General features: G+C 30.7%; 1 protein-coding gene across 4 annotated transcripts in view; it reads right to left on the bottom strand.

Annotated features, from left to right (window-relative positions):
• The window catches only part of LOC105113744 (AF4/FMR2 family member 4-like), a 4,080-nt gene extending 437 nt beyond the window's left edge, over positions 1–3,643 (bottom strand). For 2 of the 4 annotated variants that reach the window (XM_011010037.1, XM_011010038.1), the window contains exons 1-4: positions 3,269–3,643; positions 2,252–3,154; positions 649–741; positions 356–559 (exon numbers count right to left, since the gene is read on the bottom strand). In XM_011010037.1, coding sequence (XP_011008339.1) covers positions 356–559; positions 649–741; positions 2,252–3,154; positions 3,269–3,427 — 1,359 coding nt within the window. In that variant the 5' untranslated portion in view covers positions 3,428–3,643. The remainder of the gene's footprint in view (positions 1–355; positions 560–648; positions 742–2,251; positions 3,155–3,268) is intronic. The other 2 variants (XM_011010039.1, XM_011010040.1) reach the window with 1 other exon arrangement.
• Between the last annotated feature and the right edge of the window lie 8,015 nt (positions 3,644–11,658).

Here is an 11,658-nt window from a genome sequence, read left to right as displayed (position 1 = left end):
TGGGCTTGGGGCAGTGGCTGTGGCAGTGGCTGCATTTGTGGCAATGGCTGCATTTGTGATTGAGGTTCCTCTCTCCATGGTACGTTAATGTCCATTGATACAAGCCCTTCTAATTCTTGGATTGCAGCAACTGCACTGATGGCGGCACTGGTCAAGTGAGGCTTTAGCACCCCAATGGCTTGCTTAACTCTTGATTGCTGCAAGCAACATATTACAGAGTAAATTACAGTCCATCACAAAGAACAGTAGTAAATTTTATAAAAGTGCAAGAAATGTAAATTACAGTCCATCACAAAGAACAGTAAATTTTATAAAAGTGCAAGAAAAGCTGCTGCTGCTGCTGCTGCGGCTGGGCCTGGGCCTGGGCCTGGGGCAGTGGCTGTGGCAGTGGCTGCATTTGTGGCAATGGCTGCATTTGTGATTGAGGTTCCTCTCTCCATGGTACGTTAATGTCCATTGATACAAGCCCTTCTAATTCTTGGATTGCAGCAACTGCACTGATGGCGGCACTGGTCAAGTGAGGCTTTAGCACCCCAATGGCTTGCTTAACTCTTGATTGCTGCAAGCAACATATTACAGAGTAAATTACAGTCCATCACAAAGAACAGTAAATTTTATAAAAGTGCAAGAAATTTTTTGTCTACTTACAAAAAATTCAAGTTTCCTCTTAAGATCTCCATGTAATTCTGCCTGTGCTTGAGGCTCAGATGCTCTGGTAATTTCCCATGGAGCATTTGCATCCTTGTTTCCAAAATAAGAAGTATAGATGAGAATTAACTCAACATGAACACATTAGGGGAACCTGGAGATTGATGCAATTCTACTCATAATAGGTATCAATTTCGTATCGTATGATTGACTCCAGAATCAACACAAAAAGAAAACAATTTATTGACATTTACAAAACAAGCCCATCTGCATTTAGAAGAACAATTCCCTTCACACAAATAATTTTTCTAACTTCTGGCTGTTACCATTTTATCCACATTTTTTCTTGAATTATCCAGGGAAAAAAATAATATCACCACCCAACAGAAACTCAATAACATGTTTCCAATATTTGTGGACATCATTATGAGACAAATTAAACACGGCATAAAGTTACTTAAAACAGGGAGGGGACGTCGGGAGTTATGTAGATGGCAGACATTAAAATAATTAAAAAGGAATAAGGGCCAGAGTTCAATTAGGAATATTATGGGGATTGTTATTTTTATAATTAAATCGCTTCAAAATCTAAGCTTATTTTCAATTTTTCAAAACCTTTTTTTCTGGGAGAGGGGGTGACCCACCTCAAAAGACAAGTATTTGAAAGAAATTAAAGTTAAAATTTCAAGACCAAATTTGCTTACTCAACAACAACAACAACAAATAAAAAAAAACAAGTTCTGATTTTCAGACCATGGCATGATATAAGTATAACATGACTGTCAGCACAACATCAATTGCAAACATGTTTTTCTCTGTGTTTATAGGAGAACACATCTTAGTTAAAAGATCGAAAAAAGCATTGCCTTGCCTTTCCCTTTTTATTTCATAAAATAATAAACAAGTGCAGAGTGATCTAGCTGAAACTAAAGAACTAATTGGCATCGATGCAAATTAACTAATAACAGTCTGCTTTTCATGACCCACAAAAGCAAAGATAATTTACAAACTCTACAGACCAAAATATAGCAAGCAAACCAAATACATCATGCAAAACAAATGCATTTCTTCCTAATTCACATCTTTGTTGAAAAAATTTCTTTTGTAATTCCTTACATAAGGATTCAGAAAATACTGGACCTCCGCCTACACGGGTAAATTGTTGATAGAACTCCAAAATGGCATTTTCCCTTGACCCAATTTTTTTTTCTCCCCTTATCGCTCAGGAAAGACAAGAAAATCTCGGGGTAGCACATATTCTCTAGAATTTGTCTTAGATTCAAACCCATAGCTGATGATAGAACTAAAATAGATATAATTCTTATTATGTTCACTTCATGATTAGACCAGTATAATAAATAACAAATAACATAATTCTCTAAAAAAAACACAAACCCTCCACTGCTTACAAAATTTAACGCGCCTCATTACCTATCAATTGCAGATGCTAAAAAGAAAGCACCTATTTATTTGCCAAATAAATAGATTACTCCCACAATTATGGAATTTACCAAACATTAACGATAACCAACAATTAACGTTGTAACAACAAGAAACCACAAGGAATCTATATCCAAATGCGTGTAGAAATAACAACATTTACCTTCCTAGGCCGGCCAACAGGCCTGCCCGAACTCTTGTTCGGTTTAGGCTTCATAATTATAGGCAGCTTAGGTGGGCGGCCTGGTCGCTTAGCCTGCACCACCACAGCAGCACCAACACCAGCAACTGCTAGGGCTGAACCCTTCCTGGGTCTGCCTCGGGGCCTTGGTGATCCCACATTAAACACAGCTGCTGCATCAGTAGCAGTAGGAGTAGGAGCTGCAACAGCGTAAGGAACGGTCACTGGCTTCAACTGATTCTGAGGCGGACGTCCAGGGCCCTTTTTAGCATCCACCAAAGACTTAGGCTTTCTGGGCCTTCCTGGACTCTTCTTGGACCCTAAAGGTCCAGTCTTCGGTGGCCTCCCTTTTCCTTTGTTCACCGCTAATGGCCCACCTTCAGTCACCACCACCTTCTTCGGCCGTCCTCGGCCTTTCTTCACCGTCGAGGAGGTGGGCTCGATAGGAAACCCAACCGAGAGAGGCTGGGCAGTAACACCAACATTTAAGCCAAGAGCAGTCTGTGCCTGCCCATTAGCAAGCACGGGAGCAGGAGTTGGAGTGAGACCATTAAGCTTAGCTTTAGGAGGCCTTCCTCGGCCCCTTTTCTGCTCAGGATGAGCAGAAGAGACAGGAACGGCATGCTGTGGCTGAATCTGAGTAGGGCTAGTAGAGACAGTTGGGGTAGTAGTGGTGATGTTTGCGTTACTGTCAGATCTGGGTAACATGTAAGATTTCTTGTTCAAAACAAGCGCCCCACTATTTTTCAAACGTTTTAAGTGGTGTGTCAACAAATCAGAGTGATTTGAGGGTAAGCCAGGATAAGCTTTCTCTATATACTTTGCTATAGCTATCCTGCTTGACCCATCTTGTTCCTTCAAAGCAGTAATCGCTGAATATATCATCTTGCAAAACAAGAAAAAAGAAATCAAGATTAGACCAAAAAGAAAAAAGAAAAGAAAAAACAAGAAAAGAAAGTCCTTTTAACTTTTCTCTAGCATGTTTTATGCCGTTAATACCTCAGCATAAGAAGGCTGGGTTACAGCGGGGGCAGGGTTGGGAAGAGGAGCTAAATGGGGGGTGGTTTCAGTGGTGGAGGGGATGGCGGTGGTGGGTGGTGGAGGGGTGGGCGGTGAGAGTGGTGGATGGATCAATAATGAAGGAGGAGGTGGGTCCATGGATGCTGTTTTAGAGAGAGAAAGAAAAGAAAGGAGAGATTTTTAGTAAAATTAATTTTTTGTTAGAGAGAGGAAGAGGGGTAGGTGAGGAATTTAGAGAGAGGTAGATAGGGTGGAGGATGTGAGTGTGTGTTTTGGAGGAAATTGAGGGCTGGGTGGAGGTTGATGCAAAATTGAAAAATGATGATGATGAAGATGAGGCATGTAATAATAGTATATTGCATAATAGACTAATAAATAGTCCTGTAGGGTTACGGGATAAAGTTTTTTATTTTTATTTTTATTTAATGCGGAAAAAGAGATGGAATCGAACCGTTGAAAATGGCCCCTGCTTGCTTTGTTTTATTTTTATTATTTTAAATTGTGGGGCTAATGTTATTGGACTCTTTTCCTGTCTTTTTCTTCTCCTCTCTCTTTAAAATTAATCAAAAGTTTAACAAAGATGCTGGTTATTCTTTTGTTTTAAAGCATTTTTTTAAAATAAATTTATTTTTATTTTTTATTTTTTATTTTTGTATTTTTTAAAATTATTTAAAAAATAAAAAATATTATCTTAATATATTTATAAATAAAACGGTGGGATGGATGTTTATATGGTTTTCAAGCTTTGATGTGGATTAAATCGATTGTGTAATTAGTTTTTGTTTACTTAAATAATTATCTGATATTAAGCAACTCAATAATTTCTAGTTAGTTTTAATGAAAGTTATCAGTGGGTTATTTAAGAAGTTATAAAAGTTAAAATCAGTATAGTATATTGCCCACTGAGTTGATAAAATTTTAAATCTTATTTTTTATTTAATTATATAAAAATAAAAATAAATATATGTGGAAAAGAACAACAAACAAAATTAAAAAATAAATAATTTTTTTCATGTAATTCTTTTATTTTGACAACAAAATATTTGTTTTATTAGTAACATAGTTCATTGAATAAAAATTAAGAGTAATTAGAAAAAAATATACACAAAAATTATAATAATTTGAACTGAAATGAAAATATATATATATTTTTAATAAAAAACTAATTTCCTCATTCAATATTAATGAGAAAATTATTTTAAAAATTTTATATTTTAAGCTAATACTTAGATATTATTTTAATAAATGGATTTAAAGAGAGAGTTTATAAGGGAAAAAGAAAAAAGAAAGAGAAAGAAAAGAGAAATTAAGGGATATCCAAGAAAAAAAGCCTGAGCTCATGTGTGCTTGGAACTTGGAAGGTTTGGTCTATTTGGCTCTCTTTCTTTCAACGGGAAGATGACACGTCGTTAACAAAATAAATAAAAACATTTACGGCTCATTTTTTGTTTTTCAAGACAACTTGGAAAGAAAATATCACCTTCATTAATCACTCTTTTACATGAACTCTTTAATATTAAAATCAGTTTTTTTATATAATTAAAACGTGATTAACCGACTACTTTCTCTATTATATCCCTATTTTTAATAATTTTCTCTTTATTCTTGAATTCCAGGGATTGTAACATGAAATAAATAAAATTTAGGATTAATATGTGAAACTCTCAAAATACAAGAACTAAATTTAAAAAAAAATTAAAGGACTAAATTGTAATTTTCCATGCCTCTTAAATTCTAAAAAGGTTTTTTTTTTATGTTAAATTTAGTACTTGTTGTTTTAATATTTTTAATTGATAAAATTAAAATTTATTTTACAACATCAAACAACAATTTAATGTCATGACATTTTTAGCTTTACAAATACACAATAGCATGCAAAATTAAATATATATATATATATATATATATATATATATATGAGATTTAAATATAAATTGAAAAAATAAATATAAATTTTTAAGGACAAAAAGGAGAAGAGGAACTACATGAGATGTGCTCTTGTAAACCCCAATGCGTTCGAGGCATGCATCACAATTAAAAAAAGAATATTATATTTTTTTAGTTAATTTTATAATTATTGTCGTGATTTATTTTAAACCCTTTTTCTTTTAACACATTTTTAAAAACTATAAAAACAAAAAAAAAATTCTAAAAACTTTAATTTTTATGCAAGGTTTGTTGCCAACCATTTTATAATTTTTTACCCTTTCACTTATCATATTCACATGTGAACATGATGAATTTTTAAAAAATTAAAAAGAAAATAAAATAAAAATATTAGTGAGCAATAACAAACCAATAATTCTCAAAGTGTGTAGTGTGGTGACAAAAGATTTAAGATCTACACAGCAGGTCTCGATTCGAGTCAGAGCGTGCATCTCTTGTAAAAACCTAGAACAAACAGGATTTTACTCATTTACTTGAACCCATAAAATAATTTTTTAGGGGCTGGAATTTTCTCGAATTCAAAAAAAAAAAAGATAACAAACTAGTAAGGAAAAGGGATTAAATAAACATTAAAATCTTAAAATTTTTCAAGTATATTATTTTATTAATTGATTTTTATTTATGAGATCTTGTATTTATAATAAAATATTTTAAATATTTTTTCCCATGTGTCAACCTTCTATTAGCAAAAAAAAAAAATATAAATGAATATTTACTTTTCATGTCATTTATTTCAATTTTATTTTATTTTTTATGTAAATAAAAATAAAAATAATGTATAGCAAATTTTGATTTGTAGAAATTTTTTATTTCTACATTCATTTAACTTATGTTTTAATGTAATAAAGTAGATCGATTTTAAAACCAAGACAAGTACGAGATTTTGTTTCTCTCTAACATGAAGTTATTAAGAAAGAAGACTCATTTTATATAAAAATAAAATAAAATTAATTAGGGATGAAGATACAATAATTTTCTTATGATATATTTTGAGATTTATTTAGTTACATAATATTAGTGACTTTTGCACAATAAAAATGTGATACTATGAGTGTTGAATTTATAGCTCAATAGACACAAGGATTTAAGAGATGGACATAGTGTATAATTGTTAAGATCCATTTATTGAAAAAAAATAACAATATCAAAAAATTTAAACTTATTTTTCTTTAAAACAATTATTTTTTAATATTTTTATATTATTTTAATATGATGATGTCAAAAATAAATTTAAAAAATAAAAAAATATTATTTTAATATATTTCTAAATAAAACATACTTTAAAAATCAATAAATATATGTTCAAATACCCTTTTGATATTTATTTCTCAATTTATGTATTAAATCTTTATCCATATTTTGTTTTTGGTAAATATTTAATTATGCTACCTAATAATAATGAAGATGCAAAATCAAATTCTAATCCAAAAAGCATATAGCTACCATCTAAAATAAAGATTAGATAAATTATTTAGTGATGCAAATATTATTGATTTTTCATAATCGCTAGCTGCATGATGTGATATCATGTATTTGGTGCAGAATTATTATGTTACAAATGATGTGATCAATGAACCACTACTATGTTCTCGAGGTGATGTTTAATATAATATTTGACGATTATAGATTTTTAGTTTTTATAATCAATTAAATCAATAAAATAAATTGATCGCATGCTCTAGTTTTTATAATCAATTAAATTACCATTCATTACAACTATACAAGTTTTTGGACTCCTATAATTTCCATTTGAGTTAATGAATTTTCAAATTTATTATATTCAAATGCCCAATTTGTATGTTTAGTTAGGTCATATTTGACCAAGTGAGGAAAAAACAACAAATTTATTTAAATTATAAAATAAGAATAATGCAACATTTCTTTAAAATTAAAATCTTGATTCATTCAACTTCCTTTTCTTCAATAAGCTATCAAATTTAATTATTTTCACAAATTATTAAATTAAATGTTAATCTATGTAAGGGATTTTTAAAGAAAAACTCGCCGTCATTTTATTGGTCTTAATCACTAAATCTAACAAAAAAATTCGGTATAACTAAACCCAAAACAACTATTAAATATGGATTGCTCTAATTTTTTCCATTAATCAAAACCTTAAATTTTAATATTTCTTGTAATGTTAGCAAATCTTCAATGATTGAGTTTGAGCATATGAGTTGTATTAATTTTCCTAAACATCTTATTTAATATTTGAGTATAACATTATGCCTAAATATTAGAAGCCAACCACGTGTCTAGGTGTGTGGTCATAAAAGATTTGATTTTATCTTGTTTGTTTTTATATTTTAAAAGTACTTTTAGAAAAATATAATTTTTTTATTTTTTTACTTCAAATTAATATTTTTTGATATTTTCAGATTATTTTGATGTGTTAAGATCAAAAATAATTTTTTAAAAATAAAAAAAATATTATTCCAATACATTTCCAAATGAAAAACACTTTGAAAAACAACTATAACCACACTTCGAAACGGGAAAAGTAATCCCTACAATAATCTTTAGATCAAAAGCATGGTTGGCTAGCAAGCGGGTGCCTCTGTTTGCTTCTCTAAACCCTAGCATTTATTTTAAACTCTCCCTTGTGGCTCGAGATAACATTGAGCATAATTTTAAGGGTTGTAATTTAACCTATAAAGTTCTAAATTTATTTTTCAAATATTACTAATTTAAATTTTAAAATTTTTAGAGTAATTAGAGGTTTACATGACCATGAACTTTAGAATCTTAAAAGACTAATCGAGACACGTCTAAGCTGCTTTAAACATCTATAATTAATAAATATCAAATAAAATTAGACAGCATTGCATTTATTCCAAACTTTATATCTTTTAGTTTAAGACAAATTTGCTTGTGAAATTATTTTGCTATATAGAAAATTAAGTTGCCTTCACTTTATAAATTTTGAGCTCATTTAACTGGATTAAAATTTATTTATTTATGTCTTGTAAAGAGAGAAATCTTATGGTGTGTAAGATGTACTTAGTGTTATCTTATCAACTAATCAAAATAAATAAATATAAGCAAGAGAGAAATAATAAGTAAAGATAATTTTATTATTTTTTTATGAATCATTAATTTTATTCTCGCTCTCCCACTTGTATTTTTTTTAAGCAAATTTTATTAAATAACCAATAAAATTTTCCAATACTCTACTAAAATATAAGAGTAACATTTAAATATTTCTTACTGATGAACGTGGTAACTGGCAAGTGATTTGCTTGCAGTGCAAAAAAAATATAAAATCATTATATTAAATGTTATTAGTTATAGTTATTCATCATTACATGGAAGGTGAAAGAAAAACACATGCAATGAAATGAAGGGGAGAAGATAATTTGGAGGGAGTTTGATTCAAATAATTAAAGTATTAAATTTACTTTGAATTTAAATTTAAATTTAAAATGTTACCTAAATGAAACCAAGGATATTTAAGTAATTTTCACTATAGATATTTTCAGCTTCTTCCTGTTTCCAAATAAGGCAAACAAAATCCTCCTTTTTGAGTTCTGCCATTTCCCTCTCTTTCGAAAGTACAGAGATAAAACTGCCTTTCCATATTTAGTTCCTTTCCCTCCATTTAGCTGCCTCTCCTTTTCCTTCCTTCCACGTGGACCAATTGTTGACTTCTACAACCATCAATGGGGATGGTAAATATCAATTTAAAAAAAAAACATAAAATAATTAATTTTATTAGTCAATACATCTCCCTTCTCTCTAAGAGACCAGTATCCTAGAAGTCAATGAGTCGCGCGTTGCCATGGGAAATTTTTTCTTCTTCGCAATGTCATGCAATTTAGTCGAGACTCAGAAGAAAACATGAATTTTAGAAGAGTCCGGATGCCAGGATAGATTGGGTGCAGTTTATCCAGTTTTTTTTCATTCAATTTGATGGGTGCTTTCATAGGTTAGTTTACTTGAACAAAATCTATTTTGATTTAAAATACATAATTTTAAACCGGTTTAGATCTCAAAATAAATTAGACAAAAGTTAATCTATTTTCGACTTAATAAAAATCAATTTAATTTAAAAAAATATTGATTTAATTTTAAAAAAAATACTAAAATAAAAACATTATAAATTTATTTAAATCAAACCAGTTAAATCTATAAAATAACGTATAAACCTAGCTATGTTAAATAAGAATAGATTTTTAATTTAATTAAACAATCAATAAAGTTATCAGAGAGAAATGTATCTAAACTTCATTTTTTTATCAATATATTTTTTTAACTTCAAGTATTGTTTTTGAAATAAGAAGCAGACATGATCTTAAAAGAAAATCAGCATGCAATTAAAGGGGAAAAAAACATAATAAATGTGATAAAAATTTCTTCCTATACATTTATGGACGAACTTCTATGAACAAACTTGAAAAGCATATGAGTAAGCAAGCATGAGCAAAAGCATAGTTTTTAAACCCGACCCGGGGAGTGACCCGGTCAAGAGACGGGGTTCCGGGTTTTATGGGTCAACCCGGGACGGGTCTGTATAGTTAAAAATAAGAAATGGAAAAGAGAGGCAATAATCAAGGAGTGGAGTGGGACCGGCAGGGCGTGAGAGAGGGATAAATATGACGTTGTCGATTGTTTTGTGTAGAGAAAGGGCACTTAATTTTATCGTCATTTCCTTACAAAGTTTATCTTCCTTCTCTGGCTTCATCACAAGCAACCAGTTATCTCTCTTTTTTGAACCATTTGTTTTGTGTAGGGATGAACACGATCTGTTGAAAGCCCAGAAGCACAGTCCTTGCTCGTTGACGCCTCCATGAACACAATCTGGTTTCTACATGCTTTAAAACATTAGCTAGAAAGAGAGAGATGTTAAAGACTTAATGGTGCTGGTACTACCTGTTGCCTCTCTCTCTCTCTCTCTTGAAATTGTGAGTTTGGTCCCTGTTGCCTTTCTCTCTCTCTTGAAACTATGAGTATAATCCCATTTAAATTACAGTCATCAGCTAGAAGGAACAAATGGGAACAATAACACCATTGTTCTTACTTTCCTATGCCTATTGATGAGCAGTGAGTGGAGTTGCCACTTTTTTAAAGAAAATACAAAGTAATAAAGCGAGAACGCAACGAGGATTCGAAGGTTTTCATAGATCACCAACGCCTACCCTCAAGATCTCCAAACTCAAATTGCGGATCCAACTCCAAAACACCGGGTTTCGTCCAGGTTTGCCTGGGTCATGGGTCGACCCGGCGGGTCGTCCGAGTTTTGCCTGGTTGTTGCCCCAGATGGTTTTTCAGTAAACTCGAACTGGTCAAGCCACCGGGTCGATCGGGTCCAGGTTCGACCCGCTGGGCCGGTCCAGGTTTAAAAACTATGAGCAAAAGCAGTATCCCAGATGGGAAGATGCACAGTTTCCGTGACAAACAACCTACATATGCACTGGATGGAAAATTTCGGTCCAAATGTAATCTCTGAGCAAGTAAAAAGACAGAAATTAGAGCAGCTTTTGACCCTCCAGAATTTAGCCTCATCTACATATACCTTATGTAGAGATAGTTTCCTTTTCTTCATTGTTTCATTTTCAAATCCAATTGTTGGGAATTGCTTAGCGTGCTCTTCCACATCATGATGGTATTTTAAAATATATGAAGAGAAAATTCTTAAAGAACACTCTTAATTTAAAAATTTAAATTATTAAGTAAGATTCGAAGATATAATTGATATTATTATTAAGTAAGATTCGAAGATATAATTGATATTATTTTCTAATACACTCCTCAAGTGAAAGCTCTTTGAGCTTGTACAGATTTACACTACTTTATACTTGATTTTTATAAAAAAAAAATAGGGATGATAAGATTCGAACTCATGATTGCTTGGACATCAAAGCTCTGATGCCATATCAAAGAACCATCTCAATTTAAAAACTTAAGCTGTTACACTTGATCATCAAGATTCTGATACTTTGAATTTGATTTTTATCAAATAAATATAAATGATAAGATGTGTTTAAGTTGCAGTGATTGCTTTTCAAAAATGTTTTTTGTTTAAAGATATATTAAAATAATATTTTTTGAATTTTTAAAATCTATTTTTGATATCAATATATCAAAATAAAAACAATTCAAAATCATAAAAAAATAATTTAATTCAAAAACAAATTCAAAGTTTATTCAACATGTAACTACCCTAGCCTTAACATATTTTATTCCAATTCAAAGTTGATCCTTGACATGTTGCAAGATTTACTACTTATTTACTTCTATTTAAATTCAAGTTTATTAGAATGGGATATTTTAAGTTTGACTTAGTTTGAATTTCTTTTCTATATAAGTGACTAGTACTTAAAAGTATATTTTTATCAAGGTTTTATATCATCATTTTTCTTTTGAAATATCAATAACTCCTTAACTAGAACATGATTTATAATAATATATCTAATAAATATAAG

This window comes from Populus euphratica, unplaced genomic scaffold, assembly GCF_000495115.2.
Source record: "Populus euphratica unplaced genomic scaffold, PopEup_1.0 scaffold452.1, whole genome shotgun sequence".
Taxonomy (NCBI): Eukaryota; Viridiplantae; Streptophyta; class Magnoliopsida; order Malpighiales; family Salicaceae; genus Populus; species Populus euphratica.
Note: the sequence above shows the minus strand (reverse complement) of the source record. Positions and strands in the feature narration are given on the sequence as shown.